A 20238-nucleotide genomic window follows, 5' to 3' on the forward strand; every position below is an offset into this window, starting at 1 on the left:
TTCGTGCAGTTTCGAGCAGTTTGATGTGATGGCTACATTAGCCAGAAGGTGCGTGTTTGTGTTATGTGAAGCGGGGATAAAGAAATGCGGAAATATTGCACAATATTGACGGCTGTTTGTTCCCCGTTTTAGAGCCTCCCAGAAGATGCGAGAATTGAACAAAAAACCACACACACACACACTCATACAAAATCCAACTACAAAAGACTAAAACATTCACTGACCGCCTCGCTGGTACACATTGGCCCAAAGCAAGACCCAAGCTATGCGCACCTCTTCCACTTGAGATAACGATTTGTAGAGTTTTTTTGTTTTCTAAAGCACACATAAAAAGTCTAATCTAAAAACTCTCCACTCAAACACAAGTACTCTCGCTCGGAGAAGAGAAACAAAGTGAAAAACAAAGAAGACAAAAAAGCAAAAAAGTAAATAACGAAATAAAGAAGAAAGAAAAGACGAACAAAAGTGACAAGAAAATCGAGATAAAATAAGGAAGGAAAAATATGCAACGTACTAAAAAAAAAAAACGGTTACTTTTAGTACAACAATTCAACCAGTGCTGGTCGATCCTTCTACCAAACGCTGCCGACACTCAAATACACACATACTTATAAAAAGAGCAAACACATCCACTGTAGGAAATCTATTTCTATTGGGCAATCGTGCCCTCACACACTAACCGCACGTAATTTTAAGAGGACATGAGACTGTGATAGTGAGTTTGAGAACTGCGAACAACTGTGTAAACCGTGCACCGTTTCGTCTAACCGTGAGTGTTTGTGTGCGTGTGTGTGTAACGTGACGTCGGTGTATTTGTACTTATTGCAGTAGAGGTTCCACCATTACTTCCGACATTACACACCACTTAGATGTGTACGCTGTGTGACAACAGGGTCACTATTTGTTGGAATTAATTTCCTTTTTTTTTCAAATTCGATTCCTCACTCATTTTTTGTCTTACGTCTACTAAGATTCTTTCACTTATTTTCTAGAACTTAATCCATCGCCGAGAAGGAGATCTCTCACTTAAACCGTACATCTGTTTGTTAGCCCTAATCCTTTCCGAAACTTTTGCATGTGTAGCGTTGTTTTCCTGTTTCGATGTTTCATTTTTTATGGTAAACTAACATGTTGGTAGAACACAGAAGAAAAACGTGTAAAACAAGAAGAAAGCAAACATAAAAAAGACACATACACACAGCAAAACATAGAAGAAAAAACACGGAAGCAAACACAAAGAATAGTAAGCAATAACTAACGCAACTCAAATGCCTCGAAACTATTTTTGAACGACGGGTGGGTAAGAGGAGCGAAGGAGTTTCGTCTAGCAGCAAGCACAGCTTTACTTTGCTTTTACTTTTGCAAACATGTGTGACGATTGTTATGTAGGTTCTTCTTTTGTTTGCTTTTGTTTTTCTCGCAAACGTTTCTTAATAGCTTCCTTAAGCAGGGCAGCAAAAAGAAAAACCATCACCGATCAGGGCTGTCCATTAGAATGTGGAATCTGTTTTTGTACCTGTTACAGAAATATGCAAAAAAGTTTTCATATTCTTGCGGCCATCCTTGAGCATACGCTTCAACCATTCAACATCAGTAGGCAGAATGGATTCGTTACAACTTTGTTTCTGGCTTTTGCATCAGACAGGCATCGCAGCAGAAAGTGTGCAAGGAAATTGTTTCGTTTTGCAAGTAATTTGGCAAATGTTTGTTTTGTTTCCTCTCCCACCACATTTCACATCCGTTTCGTGCCTTTTACAATACATTCTCCTTCCACAGACATTCAAACCAGCACAACCCACACAGAGATGAATAAATTCACTCATGCTTTCTAGTACACATTTAATAAGCTTGCCAATCAACACACAACCACAGCAAGGAAATAAAGAAAAGAAATGACAAAACCAACACACTAATTACACTCTAAATTTGCCTAAAAACACATACAAAGCAGTGAAACATTAAAGTAAATACAGTCTCCGGAGCCATATTGAACTTTGAAAACGTCAATGCGCACAAATGACGAGTGCAACGGGCCCAATAATGCGCCTTGGGAGGAATAAAAATTAAAAACGAAATAGTAACAGTAAACAAACACAGACAGAGAGAAAAATCACATAAAAAGTATCAAACATTAAAGCAACGTAAATATTGTACAGCCGAGCATTAGAGGTAAACAACCACCAAATTCCAACTAACTCTACTTCAACCCAGCTACTATTGCCGCTTGGAAGAAGAAAAGAAAAACTCTTTTTGTAGTACTTTTTTATATTGCTGACAAACGAAAGACACACAATCACGACCCACTGAGCGCTGTGCCGTGATAGTACTCGAATCTGGAATTGGGTTTGAGTTGGCGAGTGTTTTTAAAAGCGTTTTGCAATCGCAATTTTGTGTGTCCAGCGTGTGCATAACTTTTAAGCAAAAAGGTAAAAGAAAAGATAACCCGGTACAGAGTAATTTTTCCTTTAGTTTCTCGTTGAATGTTTGCATTGTTTTCATCTCGTTCTATCGATTGTGTGTAGGGAAAAGCGGTAAACCAATCGGCTTAATGTAAAGTAAAACTAAATAAAAACGTTTGTTCAAATTAATATCATCTAAATCAGCTAGGCTAAATTGGGCAAATACTTGTAAGCAAAATACCAACTCAACCACTCAGAGTAAACTCTAACGATGAAAAACGGGAAAGGAAGAAAGCAAAAACAAACTACTACTGAAAGTGATATAAAAGAAAGAAAGAGGAAAGAAAAAACATGTAAACAACGTTTAAGCTAATTAATTAAAACTGCATTTTCTGCACAGCAAAGCAAACTCACAGATTAAAAATAGATAAAAGTAATGCATACAAATCGAATAATGGCACTTAGTAGTTTAAAACAAAAGAGCGATATAACTTTGCATTAGATCAAAAGAAGTATAGTGGCTAGAAGAAGAAACACACGAAGGTTCTTTAAACCGTTAAACCGTTCTCTACTGTGATTACTGTGACGAAAAGCAAGAAGAAAGAGTAAAAGTATCTTAGTACACTCAGTATATAGCAAAAAATACACAGACGTTGTTGTGTGTCACACATATAAATAAAAAAAGGAAATAAATAAAAACTTAAACAACAACAAGCGCAACATTTGTACAGTCATAAAACGGAAGTGCGTTTTCGCAAAGTAAGACGAAGAAAGGAAATGGATAATGAATATTAGCAAATGCTCTCTCCCATCTCTCTCGATCGAATTAAACAATAGATTAACGGAAGGAAAACTAAAAGAAACACAGCAAACGAGTAGCGTTAGTGTTTGATTTGGTTCTTTTCAAAACGCAAAGTGCAACACTAAAGTAACAAAACCTAAAACTCCTTTTTTCTGCAATATCGAATGTAGAATGTAAAATAAAATACCCCCTTAACGACTCAGCATGGACTTTGCTGCCAACGAAGGTGAAGAAAGAGGGGTAATAAATGTAAATATATTTTTTTCTTTTGGTTTAGCAAACATATTTCTCCCACAATTTGCAAATAGAGTTCTTTAGAAAAAGAAAAACCCACGAAAATAGTAATAGAAACGACGATTACGATTCATTCTTTCCCAAAATCAATCAAATCAAGACCAATGTTTCATAATAAAATTGCCGCCTGTAAATAGTGATATCAACATCGCGTGTGTCGGCTGATTGCGATGAACGGCAAACAAAGTGGAAAAGAAGAAACAAACACGACACTTTTAGATAATCCACTCTTGCAAAACATGCTGATAATGATGCTGAAGGGTCCAAACCTGTTTGCCTCTAAGAAGAAAAAAAAAACATTTAAAATAAACGAATAAATAAAACAAGAACGAACAAATGAACCATCTAAAGCAAAACTAAACTAAAACAAAAAAGAAAAAGAAGGAAACGAAAGCATAAACATACCGTTACCGTAAAACCCCCTTCTTTACGTGTGAGGAAAGAGTAAAATAGTAAAAACAAAAAAACAAAAATCCAAGCGAAGATAACGCTAGCTTTTAAATCAGAAAACAATCGTTAGAAAATAGAAAGTAAAACAAACCAAATTCAAACAAGATTGCGTTACAAGAAAACAATCGTGAGTGTACAAGAAGGAGCGAAAAGAAGCGAACGTAAAGTAAGAAAAAAAAGAGCACAGTAGAACAAAACGATTTAACGTCAGTCTATCCATTACACTACTTCTGCGGAATGAGTTTGTTTTTTGCTCTTTGGTTACATTTTTGGTAGCAAATTAGTTTAGAGAAATAGTATCGTTCGAACCGAAGTTAGTAGAATTTCATGTAAAAACTTCAAACAATCTATCGATCACAGTTTCCTCCATAGCTCGTGTAACCTAAACCTGAAACTACCCAATGGCTTTAAGCACAAGGACCACATTCTCTAGCAATTTGCAAAGGCAAAAAGAATCCACTTTTTTAAAAAACCAACCCAATATACTTTACTTCTATATCCTCTCTATCCAGGTTCGGGAAGTTAAAAACATAAACACTTAAGTAAAGTGTAATAAAAACATGCTGCTGTACCACACAACATAGAATGAACATATCTTTAGTACAGCGTGGCAAACGGTCGAAAGTAGTAGAGCAAACACAAAAAAAAACAGCAAAAACCCACGGTTTCTCTTAATCTATCGAGCTATAAAACACATGGAAGCGAATGTACTAAAGCCTCTACAAAGATGCAACAAATGCAATAGTATCCAAACAAACAAAGAACCACACAACACTACAGGCTCCTTATCTGGAAACATTTAACCATAACAAAAATTGTTTCAATAAAAACCTAACCAGTACAGAGGTACGCAGGACACTTAAAGAAAACAAATCGGAAAGAGAACCGTTTAATATAAAGAAACAAAAATTTAAACAGAAAAACCCACTATATGCATCAGTTATGAAAACTAAAGCTAAAACTTTTTAAATATTGTTGAACACATTCGAATATTTAAGCGGAAGCGAAGCGGAGGAAGAAAAACATAATTTTTCCTGGCTTTTAAAAGAAAATTTTAAACAAACAAATACTAACAAAACGTTTTAAGCAGCATTCGTTACAATTTGGTAGTGTGTGTGTGTGTGGGGAAGAAATAGTTTAAAAAACTTTAGCTAGTAGTATAGTAAAGCAAAGCGGAAGAAGCACAATTACTTACTACACACACATAGACACACACACACACTTACTCTCACACAAACACAAACCACACTTGTACATATCTTCAAACCACACACGCAAACACGCACATTACACACAGCCACAGAACATCTGCAAACAAACTCTACAATAAGCAAAACAACATTAAACAAAAAAACAACCAAACAACTAAACACTAATACCGTAGGGGCCTATCTATCGGAAAGCGGAAACAATGATCCAAGCAACAACAAAAAAAATCTTTACTGGGAAAGCTTTAGAACAAGAGAAGAACGAGACAAAAAAAAACATAGAAAGTTGCATTCGCAAACCAGTCATGAATTGATTACTCAAGTGATATAAATAGGACGAGGCTGTTCAAGCTATGTAACGATCGCGCTCGAAGCGTGATTAGTAATGTGTTTATTTTATCACTTTCCTATCACTTATCTGTCGTGCTTTTTTTCTTTTACTTTCCTAAAACTTTTTCCTTCTTTCTCTTTTTTTATTTTCCTACTACACTGAAACCGAGGAAAAACACACACAAAAACGGGCAAGCTATTTTAGTAACGGAAAGTAAAGTGTTATAACGCGTCTGTTAAAGCAAGCGTATTGCATTAAATCATTTTTTCGCATATTATAATAAAATAAAACAAAACACAAGTAGTCAACTAGTAATTAGTAGTAGTTTAGGACATAAAAGGAGACACAAGAGAAAGTAACAAGATGAAACAAAGACACATACACACACACACTTATACGCGTAAATAAGTTGCATAAAGAAGCCTGTTTTTGACTCTTCCTGTCACAGCTCTTTCCCAGAATCGTACAATCATCAGCCGTTTGAGCTATTAGAGGGGGAGTACTTAGCTTTACTGATAGCTACTACCAGGGTTGCCATAATGTTTGTCCTCTTAATGGTTTTTTCACATCTGGTAAACATTTTTTTGTTGTGTTGAAGGAAAATTCCTTGTGAGGAAAAATGGGGTTGCAATTTCTTGCGCAGCTTTATGTGTTTAAAGGACAATTTTTTTAATTTTGATCAATTTTGACTATGCCAATTCGTTACCGTCCCCCTGTAGTGTGGACTGACAGTAAAATATCAGGCCAAGCCGAGCTCGTCAAGCTAAGAAGTAGACTAAACCAAAATCGAATAAGCTATTGTCTAAACTTTTTGAATTTTTTTAAGCTCTCCCTGGACTAACGATCTGTTAAGGTCATACCAGCCGTCGATTCTGTTACAAGACTTATTGAAACACAGTTGGACCATCAGTCCTCCGAATCAGTCCTATGCGAATATGGTCTGGATGGAATTTGGAATTTGTCCGAAACAATTCACACTTCTGCTCATAAGGTTAGATATGACTTTTTGATAAGGACTGAACACACTCTGTGAAAGCTTCCTTCAAAGTCAGTCAGCAAAAGGCTGCAAATTTTAAGGTGAAGTAGCTGATAAGATAAGTATCGAATAGGGGAATTCAGTCTACAATCCTTACGATGCCGAAGACGATCTAGGCCTATTTTCAGATCTCTTTAGCAGCACAAATCATCCCAAAAATGACTATCGTTCTTTTTTGTACAAAATCTAGTGATAGGATTGAACAAGGATGGCAACCCTGGCTAATCAGAAAACGCTCCCAAATCTATAAGACATGTCATATACGGGCGAGCCGCTGCTTGACGAATAAATCCAGCCCTTCGATTTCCGACTTGGCCTTGGCATCCTTGGCTTTTTAGCGCTTTGTTCGAAACCGAGAGAGCTAGTGGCACAGTACAAGGGCATAATGCTGTTGCTACAGTTGTAGCGACAAAACTATACTTACCACAAAACTTAGACAATTCTAATGATCACGATCAGGAGGATGAATCAGGATCATCGGAAATGAAAGCAAGAAGCAAACTACTTACCGAGTTGTGTTGTTTCCGCCCGCCATATGGTTTTGGTTTCTTTCTGAATCGGTAAGTAGTGTGCTAGTGTCGCAGTAGTTTCGTATTTGTCGAAATTGTACATAATATAACGATATAACGAGGTGTGCGGAGATCCAAATTTAGGTAAAGGTTTGTGGAGAATTTTTAAATCATTATGCTACAACGGGAACGACTTACACGGGTTTCTATTGCTAAAGAAAAAAAACTCACAAACACACAGGACACGGATACATATTCTCACATAGAGATAGAAGGCCAGACAGAGAGAGAGAGAGAGAGAGAGAGAGAGAGAGAAAGAGAGAGGTAAGGGAGAAATTGTATGAAAAGAAAGGCGATAGTCTTAATTTTGCGCCTAATCGCTTTACGATCGCAAATAAAACGTGAATGCAAGACAACAAACAAACACGAAAGTAATATTGTAAACGTGGGCTATAACAAATTTTTAAACTATATCCTCCTTAAATACAGAAACGACATTAAATAAAATCTCCAAAAATAGCATTGTAAACGCGTAATACAAATACAACCATGAATGAAACATTACTGAGATTGATTGCGATTTTCGATATTTTGCTTTTTGGCGTTGAGAGTTACCATGGTGAAAGACGACTACTTTGGCTGTGTGATAAAGTAGAACTTCATTTGCATGGTCGTCAACGCCGTTCCGTTTATTCATAACTCATTTGATGCATTCCGTGTGGAAGTGTAGTCCCAACCGGTGATTCATTCCATTAATTTAAGTTTCCGGTACACTTAGGAATCACAAACGGTCCAGCGTCTAAACCCCAGGTGACCCACTGCACCACATCGCGTTTGAGATGAGCCATACGCTTTTGCTCGTAGATCCAATCCAATATATATTCGTCCGTCTCGTCATCCGTTTCATTGTCCTGTCTGGTGTAATCAGCTTCGGCTGCTGCTGCTGCTGTTGGTTGCGTTTGGTCTGGTGGGTTTAGCTCGTTGGCAAAAAGTTTCCGCTTCGTTTGGCTTGCGACCACACGTTCCGTCCGGCCGCCGTTCGAAGTCGTTGAAAGGGAAGGCCTACTTTCGTGCTCATTTGTGTGGCTTGCGGCAGGCATCTGTAAAGTTCCGCTCGCCGTTGCAGATCCGGCCTCTCCGATTCCAAAACGAAACTCATTGTTACTTTCGTTCGCCACACTAGCGGCACGCTGGGACCGGTATGGGTCGTCACGTGGCGTTTGATTTTGTTGCTGTTGCTGGGTACGGTTTGCAGTGCTGTTTGTTGCGACCGACTGCTGATGGGCGTTCGGTGTACCAACAGCCATGCCCTTACCCCTTTGCAGTATCTGAATCGGAGGATGAGGTTGCTGTAATTCTCCCATCGATTTGTGTCGCTGACGCTGCTGCTGTTTCTGTCCCTGCTGCTGCTGTTTGCCCGTCGACTCGCGTCCAAGCACGGGCGAGTTATTTGCTTGGTGCAGCAGCATCGTCCCTTTCCCCTTCCCTGCACCTTTACCGCTGTGGTACGAATCAAGCCACTTTTTTAACCGCTTCACGAACGGCAGTATCATGAAGAACGAATTGCCCGACAGGTTGTGGTTGTCCTTCACGATGCTGGCGTGCTTCGTTACCGGCAGCAGATCCACCGGAAACCATTCGCAGCATTTGATTTCGTTGCGCGTTTTAGGCACAAACACGGTCTCCAGCGGTACACCCGGCACCAGATACAGTCGGGTGAACTGATAATTAATGTTAACTTCGATGTACTCGGTCGGTATGATCAGCTTGCGGATGTCGTAGCCCGTCTCTTCGTACACCTCGCGGATCGCACAGTTGACCGGTTCCTCGTTTTCGTTGATCTTTCCCTTCGGGAAGCCCCACGACGATTTGGCCCAGTACGATTGTACCAGCAGCACGTGCCTCATGTCCTCCGAGAGCAGTATCGCCCCGTACGTCGGTACAGTCAGCTTGTACTGCTTCCAGTCCTCCAGCACACTGTCCACGTTTGTCCAGTGCGGTTGCAGAAACGGTACGTGCTATAAGCCCCCCATTAGACAGAGCAGAAAACAAAACCTTACACACCATTTTTGTGTTAACAAACCACGAAGAAAAAGAAAAGTAGAAGCTTACCTTAAACATCTGCTGCGCAAACTGTTTCATGCCACACTTTTGCTTACTGTCGGCACAGTAAAAATCCAAATAGAACCAGTGTGCCAGCTCCATCTGGAAGCAGATGCGGATCAAATTTTTGCGCTCCTCCTCCGGCACGTTGATGATAAATCGACTGGCCAGATCGTCCATGATGTCGCACGATATGGCAAGCGCACCATTGCTCTGTTTGCCCTTTTGGCCCGACGCCGTGGCAGGCTGGGCCACATTCAGCGGACTGTTTGTGGCCATTGATGTGGCTCCAATTTGTTGCAGTAATAACTGTATTGAAACCGTTTTATTCTCACTCAAGTGCGTTGTTTTGTTTGCTGTTGTGTTGTTTGTTTCACAAAGATCCAGTAGCATCATCGGATGACAGGTACAGTGGAGGACACGATTTGACGTTTCGCTTTGATGGCAGAGAAAATGTCAACAAAAAACAAAAATAAGTTTTTTAAATGAATTTTTGTTGTAAAATGGGCACTGTGGCGTATGTTTTTATGTACACCAGCAATATTTGGCCTTAACTACTATTTGCACTAATATGCACTAATAAAAAAATTATTAACGAAAATAAAGTATTTACTCTTACCTAATCTGAACGATGGAGAAGCCACAGTGCACTTCAAAAGCACTTACCTGTCATTCGCTTTGTTGTGCGTAGAAACTGGTTCTGATTTTCCACTGGCATACGTGCTCTTTATTTACAAAATTGTGAAACCAACATTTTTGGTCCCGCTCCGTTCGGGTGGTCACGTAAAAGAATCGGCCAGCGATACAAAATGCCAAGCCGAGCACCATCGTTTTCAGCCATTCCAGAAGCAGCAACAGCAGAATCCGCTTAATCGTGTGCTAGAATCCCCTTTTTCCAGCCATCATAACACGACGACGCATATTGGGGAGGTGTGTGGCCAGTGACAGAGAGTGAGAGAACGAGAAACAAAAAGTGCTTGCGTACATATTGCGTACAGGTTGCAAACGCAGTTCGGTGTAAGTGAAAATCAATTCCGCTACTGGCCAATTGATTTCCTGATCGCTTTGCTTTACCAATCTTACTTTATTGCTGCCAAATAAGAAGCAAGACGAGACTGAGAAAAACAATCCTGCCCAGTAACTGCCCCTCCCCGTAAGTGTGCCACACTCTTCCTGTTGCTTGTGTTCCTCTCATCCCGTTGCACAGCTGTCCCTATATTTCGTGCGTAAATAATAACACACAACGTACAGCGGGACACAACATGGCAGATAAAAGGTTGGTGATGAAAGTGTGTAGGAATGTGTTATCAGAGAAATATTAATTTCCTCATCGTAATTTCTTAACTTACAGTCCCAACGAAGAATCGGCCATTGGACCGGATGCACCGACTTCATCCAGTCCATCGAAGGGAAAGAGCGTGGATGCACCGACAAGTCCCACGGGAAGCACTGCATCGGTCAGCTCGTCCAGTTGGTGGGGCTCGTGGATAGATACCGCACGTACAAAGGTAAGCATCAGCTATTTTAGCAACTTGCAAACAGTTGTGTTATCGCTTGATATTGCCTTTATTTATCAACAACTCCCGGCCTTTGTTTCGATTTTGATGATTAATTTACCTGTTTTTTTACAGTCCGCTTCAGTCCTAGAAGCGGTAAAGAATGATTTAACCGAACTAACAACAGTCGTCAAGACCGAAGCATCGAGCGCTAGCGAAGCGATCGGACGTTCGCTTAACCTGGGCGAGCCCGACTCAGCCGTCGGTGCGATGAAGAAAAGCTTCAGCAGCTTCCTCGGCCAGGTAACGGAAGCGCTCGTACCATCGCTCGAGGAGGACGAAGAAACGGAAGCGGTACTAATAACGGCCGATGGAACGCTCACACTTACCGGTTTCTACAAGCATCTGGCCGAGATGCAGGCAAACGATGACACCTACCTGGAAGAACCGGCCGACGAGCTGCGCGAAAAGTACAAGCGCTGGATGGAGGTGGTCGAGCAGGAACAGTTTACCGAGCCACGGCTAGCGAAGCATCTGGCGAGCAGTACGATACTGAACGAGAAGTATGTCACACTGGTGCCTGCCAAAGTTGCTCACATGAATTTCTGGAAACGGTAAGTATTTTCTTAGAAAAAGCGAAAAACAAAAAAAGAAAATGTGTTAATGAAAATCGTTTTCCTCTCGAACACCCATGTTGTAGATATCTCTTTAAGAAAGCGTTGCTGGAGGATGCGATTGCGAATGCGGAATTGGCCGAACGGAAGGCGAAAGCGGCACTCAACAACACGGAAACCTGTGCGCCAAACAAAACGATCGTGCAAACCGATCAACCACGGCGGGCGACGATCGAAGAAGGTAAGAATGTTTTCTTTTCACTAACGGACGGGTTTGGAGTATAATAGAGGCATGCAAAAATAGAGCTCTTGACTCTGCTAGTTCCAAGTGCGATGTACGGCATGTTGAAGTAACTCAAAGCACTAACACAGGGCTCTATGTAAGAGCCCTGTAAGAGATTTATAATATGGCTATGGACACACTAAGTCCAGAAAGCCAGTAACGCCTCTTGAGATTGTAGTGTCAGCTTGACGGAAAAATTGGACAAATTTCCATCACACGTAACGGTAATTTTCATAACTAGAAGATTACAGATCTTCTTACTATAGTAAGAAAATTATTTTATTTTTTTAAATGATACGGGATCCGAAGCATAATATTGGCTCTCCATACCCTACTAATTCTACTCAATACGTCCACGGCGTGCAAAACGTATCCTGTTAATTGTGGGCTTTTCAAGAGACGACAGATTTCCGCAGAGGACAAATTTGCTCTAAGTAACACAAACAAAAACCACAACTGCGGGATACATTTTTAACTAGGATGCTAAGGTCCTTTGAGGGACAGTCTGTGCAAACCATCCTCAATAATTGGTGTGAAGTAAATGTGGAGTTGAAATCGGCGGATATTGAATGCAACCCTGGATGGAGAAATGCAGCCCTGGACCGAATTTTCTGGAAATGGATTGGCGACCTGGCAATTTTTTTACGCTCTTCAGAATGATCTGTAATATATATTAGTCCAATCATTGCCGAAGTACCGTCCGATTTTAAAAGTCTTTTGGTAATGAACATGGATATGAATGAATGAAACCCGCTGAGTGGAAGCCCAAGAACCGCATGTGAAAATTGCAATATAATCGGTCTATGGGGTATTTTCCTGCATCTCAGCACGTTCTTCCGTCAGGAATATGGCATCCTGTAATACATTTAGTTGAACATTTGAGAATGGTTTTGAAAAATTGAAAACCCTGTTGTCAACTTGAGAATGGTTTTGAAAAAATTTGGTTGAAGTTATAAACCAAACTGATTGTAAAATGTCGTTGGTTTTCATTGATGCTGGTGTTAACATGAATATGGAAGTGTATAGAATCGGTGCGGTGGGGCCATTCCATCCGGACCGTTCTCCCGTAGTGAGGACTGTCTATCTAACTACGTGGTATCAGCCAGTCTCATAAACCATTAGATGGCCGGCATGACCTAATAGGTCGTTAAGCCAAGAAGAAGCAGAATCCAGAACGACCATATATTGCCTTGGGTAAAAGTCGACTAAACAAGTGAAGTTCAAAATCGCAGGCTTACACCTTGCTGGTGCGCCAGGTAAAACCGGATACAATGATATGGTTTATAAAAAATAATATTGGATATTTTGTTCCACTGTCTCCCAGTAATCTGGATCCGTTAGTTTCCTATTTGGGCAGACATATCGAAGAACAAAGCTGCAAAATATCACACCCCAGTGTGAAGATTCTGAGATTCGGGACAGTCAATATCGGAAGTATATGCTCGAGGGAAGAAAAGAAAATGCTATTCATAGTGATAAAGGGTATAGATACCGCCCATCTAAGCCCGTACTTTGGCGTCAAATATGCAGCTAGAAAAGAAGTACTTTTCAGAGCCCTTACAGCACAGTTAACTTACCGCTGCTTTCGTTGCCACACTCTAGCAACCGAACCGGAAGAAGCATCGCCATCGTACCCCATTGCGGATGATCTCGCTTGGGCGGAAGTGCCTGAATTTGACGCAACGAACATAGAGCTGTCCGAAGAGGAACAGCTGCGATTGCTGGAAGAATACGAACAGGAAATCCGTGAACGTGAAAAATCGCTTACGACCAGTATCGGTAAGCTCGATATTGTGGATGAATCGTTGCTGATACAATCCGACATTGAAGGCACACCTCAAAAAACGCAGAAGAAAGTGTCCGCTCAAGCTGGTGACGCAAAAGGTGCCAAGTCAACGGCCACAGTAGCAGCAAAGAAAGATCCTAAAGCGTCGACCAACCAAAAAGCAACCACACAGCAGCCAAACAAATCCGGTCCTCAGGGTGGCAAAGTGCAGAATGCTGGTAAGAATGTAAATAACAAGAACCAGCAACAGCAGCAACAGACACAAACGGGTAAGAAAGGAACAGCACAACAGCAGCAGCAGCAGCAAACGGGTGGTAAAAAGAAGGAACAGCTCAAGATGGACAAGAACCACTTCTCGAAGGAAGCGGAAGCATCGTCGTCCAATTCGGACGAAAGCTGGGAGAAAGAGTTCGAGCTGGAATGAGGCGAACCGATCGATCTGCGCCGCGAATTGTCCGAGTGCGCCGATTGGTCGTCTTTTCGTTTTCCCTAGGTTGCTCTGGCATTGACGACCTTCCGATGATGGACACATTACCGCTTGATTATACGATTGTTTCTATACAGACATACCGAGTGACGGATGCCCCCTATACTAGACGCGATGAGCGGTTGGCCATACAGGGTCTGTGCAAGAGGGACAGGGCGCACGCCCAGAAAACAAGGCGTGCAACGTTTAACTGTAATCTTTATTGATTTATTTTACTAGTTTACTATTGTTAGCTTATTCGTTAAGTCGTCGACTCCTCACAAAAATGGATGGACAGTTTTCCAGGAAGGAGATAGAGTGTTGCCCCATACAACGTCCCCAAAACAGCTGCACTTTACTGCAGTTTAGTAGATGCAAATTGTTTAATTTTTATTATAACTCTATATATATATTATCTAGACCAATACGCGTGTACTGTCTGTGTTTCTGTCTTTTACGTCATCTCCCTTAGAAGGGTAGCATTTCGTTCCTATTTTTCTTTATTGGTCCGCTGGAAGGAAAAAGTAAGATTAGGTAGCATTTTCCGGGCAAATTTCGTCCTGTCCGAGATGTAAATAAACCTACTCTTTCCACGGTCAAAGCGTACAGAAAAACGGGAATGGAAATTCTACTCTACACTTTGATCTAGTTAAAACGATCGTTTTGTGTTTAGTTTTGTATAAGTTGGCAACCTGCTGGCTAGCACGTGATTGTGACACAGTGAAGTTTGGAGAAGAAACAACGATACAGTGTGCCCCTGAATTGTTCGAACGTTCGAGTCACATTAAACGACTAATAAAGTGAACCATATTTTATTATCAATTTATTGGCGAAAATATCTCAATGCAGCTGTGCATGCAAGGTGAGAACGTAGTTTGCGTAGTCAATTATCACACCATCGATAGAAGAGCGGGACTGGAAGTCGTCGAACTTTAAGGCTGGATGTAATGAAAAAAGATGGTCAGCTTGGCCAGTTGCCGAGGCTGTTGATACTGACGTATCAGAACTAGTACTTGGAGTAGTTGTCCTTTATTGAATTATTAAACTATCACGAGGTGGACGGGTTGAAGGCGTTGCTGCTGCTGGGCGAGATGTGGTAGAGGCGGAGTTCAATATCGTTGAGGAAGAACTGGAAGTCGTCGAACTGGTGGCTGATGTAGTAGATGAAGAAGTAGTCGACGAGGAGGTACTAGACACAGTTGACGTTGAAGCCGGTGTTGTAGTAGAAGTGGAAGTAGTACTTATCGATGTCGCTGGGGTAGTAGAACTTGAACTTGATGGAGCAGTAGATGATGTTACTGGACTAGTAGAACTAGGAGTTGCTGGAGTAGTAGAACTTGAAGTTGCAGGAGCAGTAGATGATGTTACTGGACTAGAGGGACTAGAAGTTGCTGGTGTAGTAGATGCCGTTAGTGTGGTAGTAGATCTAGCAGGTACAGCCGTTGTAGTAGAGGTACTAGTCGACGTGGAAGACATTTGATTCCTGTTCCTATTCTTATTCTTATTTCTCCTACGTGGAGGTGGTCGTGGCCGGCTCATTTTCATCTCTCCCCGTTCCTCAGACGAATGCCCTTTACGACGATTCCCAGGACCCTTCCTGCTCATTGCTCGCTCCCTACCCATCGGTTCCACCTCACTCGACTCTTCCGAAGAGTTGTGTTTCCTCCGTGCAGGCATCCCATCGACCGACGATATATATCCACACACGCACACGATCACAAAACTCACTAAAATTACACGATTCATTTTTGCCCAGTTGATAAAATTCCGTACCACTTGAACGCACCGAAGCCACTGATCATCTGATGGCGTTCGGATGACGAACCGGGCTTATATATATAAAGTGGCGCATCGTTTTGTTTACTAATTAGAGTGTCTCGTTATACTCTGTTCATATTTCAAAAGAACTTCAAATAAACACTACTACCGACCGGTTCGACCGGTTATTGGTCGAGGTTTTGGGATGGCGAGGAATCGAATCGAAGTTTGTTTTCAAACATCTCCATCAGTACACACACGCGTAACCTTCGTAAGGGGTGTTTAGGACAGAAATATCGCAGCATATTTTATTGTGTCATGAGTGGTTTTTTTTTTCTTCAAATGTTTTTGTTATAGCAATTAAACAAACAATCTTGTTCAAAGCAAACAAAGCATAAGAAGTGGTGGAGGATAATTAAAATGCTCCTTTAGAGATTTTGGGGGATTTTTCTGGTTTATGTAAATTTGCTTTTTTTTTTCGAAGGGTCCACGTGGTTCCCGCAGCTTGAGCGAACGTTATAAACAGACGGTTCAAAAATGTAATTTGAAAAATGAAAGCATGCAATTGCATGTCTCTTGTAATGTCCCCATACTAGTCCTCAGTGTTAAGACTTCTCTCGCCAATAAACAGGACACTCCAATGTTTATCTGTCATAATAATCCGTGGACCATTTCCACCCCCAATCGGGTCGCCAACGGGGGTGCACAAATTCTCACAACTCTCTTCAGGCTTGTCAGCTTCATATCCTTGCTTGTATGCTCTCATTATCTCACCCACTCTCTCTCGCTCTGTGTGGCCAGTTATCTGCCCCCGAAGTAGAGCAAATGTGCCTCACTTTCCATCAAAATGGCACACTGATCGGTCGAGGGTAGTGAGAGTGAAAAAGCGCCCGTACAGAAATCACCCAGTAAGCTAGCGAAACCAGTTGAAACCCGCCCGAAAAGTGGGAAAGTGTCCGTTTTTCCACCAGTCCGTTCCAGACCCGGTACGTTTCCGGGGGGATATAAAAGTGTGCACCGAAGGATTTGCAGAACCATTTTCGAACGCCAACGGAGTAATGGTAAGTGGTAGAAATAGAAAGGAATCATTCGAATGTCCCATGTCCTGTGATTACGTATACGGAGCGAAGGCAAAGGTGGCAAGCAATTCGATCAATCCTTAATTTGCCTTCACTTCCCAACGGTCGTTTTATCGTAGTTGAATTTTCGCACCACATGATGTCCTAGGTCCTCATAGTCCTTTTTTCCTTGCATTAGTTCTTGTCCTCTTTTCTGTCCCTTCCCATTACTATTCCTCAGGAGCATGAAAGGAGCGTCGTTAGAGCGACGGGTTGGGTGGTGTAAAAAAATCAATATCTGCCTCCAGGCGTGATTTGCTCTCGTCGTAAATGAGCATCCACCATCCGATTTTCTCTCCGAATGACACGAGGTTTCTTTTAAGCGCCAAGCTAGTGATGCTGTCTGCCTGTAATGAAATTACATTAAATTGTTTTTCTCATTGTTTTTCGCGATTTCTTTCTACAGGTTTAACGATGAACAGAAATTGATGTAATTGTTCCGAAAGTTTACAAAATCACTGAAAAGTCTTCCATACACCGGCTTCCAGCCTGTGTAAAACCCAACAGTGTGTGTGTGTGTGTGTTTTTTTTCTAGTGTGAATATAGTGTGTGAGTGCCTGTGTTCCGACACTAGCCAGAATCGATTGTTCATTGTTAAACCAAAAAAAACCATTTTTGGCGAAAAATAACGAATTATGGCGTTCCTCAATAATCTGCGCTCGGTGCCATTGCCTCCGGTGAAAAACATGCTCAATGTGGCCCTCCAAACAGCGCGTCAAACGATTCCGGCCAAGCAGAAACAGAACGGCTACGAAGAACCGGCCGGGGATAGCTTTGGAGGACCTCCCGGAGGTTCTAGTGGTATGCGATCGCCACCGCAAGTCCCCTCAAGACCACAGAATGTGCATTTCGCCGATACGGACGGTAGGTGGTAGGCACATCATCTCTTCAGGACATATCTAAATGGAGTTTCCATTTTGCTTCTCCTTTTTAGCCGCGGGTGATACTGGTGGAACGACGGAGATGAACCCCTTGAATCCGTTCACGAATCCGAAAGCCTACTACCAGGAGGACGGAACGGAACAGCCCGGTACGAACCAGTACCAGGAGACGGGTTTCAATCAGGGTGATTTCGAAAATGGCTACCAAGCGGGCGGCTACCCTCCAAGGTTTGTCCAACTCGGAAGAAGAAGATTTGTACCAGTTGTTAACAATCTTCATCCTTTCCAGACAGGGCAGTGTGCAGTCGTTTGGTTCGGACAGTACTTTTGCTGGAGGTTGCGAAGGAGAAGCACCCGGAGGGGCTAAGATAAATGAGTATCAGGCGGCTTGGAACGTGACCAATGCAATTCAGGTATTGTGATACTAAGATCCGTAGGAATGATCCTTATCATGCTAGGGATCCCATGTTTTATGCAAGCTAGCCACTGCTTTCTTTAGTTCTTCCCATTGCATGTCCTCAATTTCCACCTATCTTAATAAGCTATTGTTCTAGACAATATTTGAGCGTGGTAAGTATACTATGGAATGACGCTGATCTCTCTAATCTCCCCCTTACAAGCAATACGATTCTTAGCAGATTTTTTGGGACTTCAATTCTAATACTCTATGCACAAGAATCCTGTTGGTTCCGCACAACCCCAATAAAACATTACCAATAACGCAGTCACTAACATACAGCTATGTCCAACAATTCCAGGGAATGTTCATCGTGTCACTCCCGTTTGCCGTACTTCGTGGAGGTTACTGGGCGATTATCGCGATGGTTGGAATTGCACATATTTGCTGCTACACCGGTAAGATTCTTGTCCAGTGTCTGTACGAACCGGACCCACAAACGGGTGAACCGGTACGGGTCCGGGACAGCTACGTGTCGATCGCGAAGGTGTGCTTCGGCAAGAAGATTGGAGCACGGGTCGTTAGCATAGCGCAGATCATCGAACTGCTCATGACCTGCATCCTGTACGTGGTGGTGTGCGGTGATCTGATGGCCGGTTCGTTCCCGGATGGTGCCCTGGACACCCGGTCCTGGATGATGCTGTGCGGTATCTTCCTGCTACCGCTCGCCTTCCTGAAATCGCTACATCACGTGTCGCTGCTGTCGTTCTGGTGCACTATGGCCCATCTGCTGATCAACGCAATCATCGTCGGGTACTGCCTGCTGGAGATCGGCGACTGGGGCTGGAGTAAGGTCAAGTGGCGAATGGACTTTGAGAACTTTCCAATCTCACTTGGTGTTATTGTCTTCTCCTACACGTCGCAAATCTTCCTGCCCACGCTCGAGGGCAACATGGAGGATCGGTCCAAGTTTAACTGGATGCTCGACTGGTCGCATATAGCGGCGGCCGCCTTTAAGGCTCTGTTCGGGTACATCTGCTTCCTGACGTTTCAGAACGATACGCAGCAGGTCATCACGAACAATCTGCACTCGCCCGGGTTCAAGGGTCTGGTGAACTTTTGTCTGGTGATTAAGGCCATCCTCAGCTACCCGTTGCCATTCTTTGCCGCCTGCGAGTTGCTCGAGCGGGCGTTTTTCCGTGGCAAGCCGAAAACGATCTTTCCGGTCGTTTGGGAACTAGATGGGGAGCTGAAGGTATGGGGCCTGGCATGGCGTTTGGCCGTCATTCTCGGCACAATCATGATGGCCATTTTCATACCACACTTTTCCATACTGATGGGATTCATTGGCAGCTTCACCGGTACGATGTTAAGCTTTATTTGGCCCTGCTACTTCCATCTGAAGCTGAAGGGTCATCTGTTGGATCAGAAGCAGCGGGCCTACAATTACTTCATCATCTTTCTCGGTGTGCTGTTTTGTGTGGTTGGCATCTACGATTCGGGTACGGCTTTGATACATGCGTTCGAGATCGGGTTACCGTTCTAAGGTCCCCGAGGAGATGTTTGTACAGAGTGTATACCCATTACAAAATTACATGTAACATTTCATCGGCCATTTTCTCTCGCGAAACGTTGTTAAACCTGTTTCACTCACCTTTCCGTTAAGCACAAAAGATACACGCTAAGCTAAGAGGCTTGCGACGAAGGGCGAACGCGCGGATGTGACAAAGAAGTTTAGAACAGGCAGCAAAATTGGACGTAGCCTTGGCTTTGGACAGCCGGGCCAGATAGTGAACTTGTACCGATTCCTCCAAAATCAACATCGAGCATCATCATCATAATTTCGACATATCGGAAAGCGCGGGAAAGGGGGAGGTTCGTATGTGTGGGCTAGGATTGAAAACTGAATCGTTAATCTGATGTCTTCCTTAATGTAAGTGAGGGGCGTTAGAATGTGTTGAGACGATTGGAGGAGGCAACTTATAACAAAATAGTACATTGTTAGTGGTATTAACAACTTAGCAAGCAAATATACACAGTATCAAAGATCCACCGGTGGGCGGGTTGTAGGACGTTGAGCAGTATGCAAAAAAAAAAAAAAAACTAAAGCAAGCATTAAAAGCAGTACAGTCAGTCAGTCTTCCAGACATATACACCTATATACAAATATACATACGATGGAGTCACAAAATTGAACACAAATATTATATAGAAGGAACAAAGTAAAAAAAATCACAACATATTTAAAGCTAGTGAGCTAAGCATAACGTATCTGCTAGGATATTAATGAGAAAAAAAAACAGCTAA

At 42.3% G+C, this 20238-nt stretch overlaps 3 protein-coding genes across 3 annotated transcripts; 2 read left to right on the top strand and 1 right to left on the bottom strand.

The window, feature by feature from the left end:
• Positions 1 to 7781: 7781 nt before the first annotated feature.
• LOC126567634 (m7GpppN-mRNA hydrolase) lies at positions 7782 to 9415 on the bottom strand. The gene is made up of 2 exons (XM_050223853.1): positions 9142 to 9415; positions 7782 to 9047 (listed from the first exon to the last, which is right to left on the bottom strand). Exons 1-2 carry the CDS (start codon positions 9409 to 9411, stop codon positions 7782 to 7784), a joined length of 1536 nt encoding a protein of 511 aa, XP_050079810.1. The 5' UTR covers positions 9412 to 9415.
• Positions 9416 to 10392: 977 nt separating this feature from the next.
• Positions 10393 to 13829, top strand: LOC126568192 (BSD domain-containing protein 1-like). The gene is made up of 5 exons (XM_050224633.1): positions 10393 to 10408; positions 10484 to 10640; positions 10764 to 11242; positions 11329 to 11483; positions 13128 to 13829. The coding sequence occupies exons 1-5, from the start codon at positions 10395 to 10397 to the stop codon at positions 13733 to 13735; spliced, it is 1413 nt and encodes a 470-aa protein (XP_050080590.1). The 5' UTR covers positions 10393 to 10394; the 3' UTR covers positions 13736 to 13829.
• A 3443-nt stretch (positions 13830 to 17272) lies between these two features.
• LOC126568067 (vesicular inhibitory amino acid transporter) lies at positions 17273 to 19498 on the top strand. The gene is made up of 4 exons (XM_050224476.1): positions 17273 to 17517; positions 17588 to 17762; positions 17824 to 17947; positions 18293 to 19498. The coding sequence occupies exons 1-4, from the start codon at positions 17289 to 17291 to the stop codon at positions 19475 to 19477; spliced, it is 1713 nt and encodes a 570-aa protein (XP_050080433.1). The 5' UTR covers positions 17273 to 17288; the 3' UTR covers positions 19478 to 19498.
• Positions 19499 to 20238: the final 740 nt, after the last annotated feature.

This window comes from Anopheles maculipalpis, chromosome 2RL, assembly GCF_943734695.1.
Source record: "Anopheles maculipalpis chromosome 2RL, idAnoMacuDA_375_x, whole genome shotgun sequence".
Classification (NCBI taxonomy): domain Eukaryota; kingdom Metazoa; phylum Arthropoda; class Insecta; order Diptera; family Culicidae; genus Anopheles; species Anopheles maculipalpis.

What these genes read in the sequence shown, in the direction of transcription:
- LOC126567634 (XM_050223853.1), bottom strand. Translation starts at nt 9,411, where the DNA reads ATGGCCACAAACAGTCCGCTGAATGTGGCCCAGCCTGCCACGGCGTCG. An exon ending in TTGCGCAGCAGATGTTTAAG is followed by an intron (nt 9,048 to 9,141) that starts GTAAGCTTCTAC and finishes GGGGGCTTATAG; the next exon opens with CACGTACCGTTTCTGCAACC.
- LOC126568192 (XM_050224633.1), top strand. An exon ending in CACATGAATTTCTGGAAACG is followed by an intron (nt 11,243 to 11,328) that starts GTAAGTATTTTC and finishes CCCATGTTGTAG; the next exon opens with ATATCTCTTTAAGAAAGCGT. An exon ending in GCGGGCGACGATCGAAGAAG is followed by an intron (nt 11,484 to 13,127) that starts GTAAGAATGTTT and finishes GCCACACTCTAG; the next exon opens with CAACCGAACCGGAAGAAGCA.
- LOC126568067 (XM_050224476.1), top strand. Translation starts at nt 17,289, where the DNA reads ATGGCGTTCCTCAATAATCTGCGCTCGGTGCCATTGCCTCCGGTGAAA. An exon ending in GCATTTCGCCGATACGGACG is followed by an intron (nt 17,518 to 17,587) that starts GTAGGTGGTAGG and finishes TCTCCTTTTTAG; the next exon opens with CCGCGGGTGATACTGGTGGA. An exon ending in ACGTGACCAATGCAATTCAG is followed by an intron (nt 17,948 to 18,292) that starts GTATTGTGATAC and finishes CAACAATTCCAG; the next exon opens with GGAATGTTCATCGTGTCACT.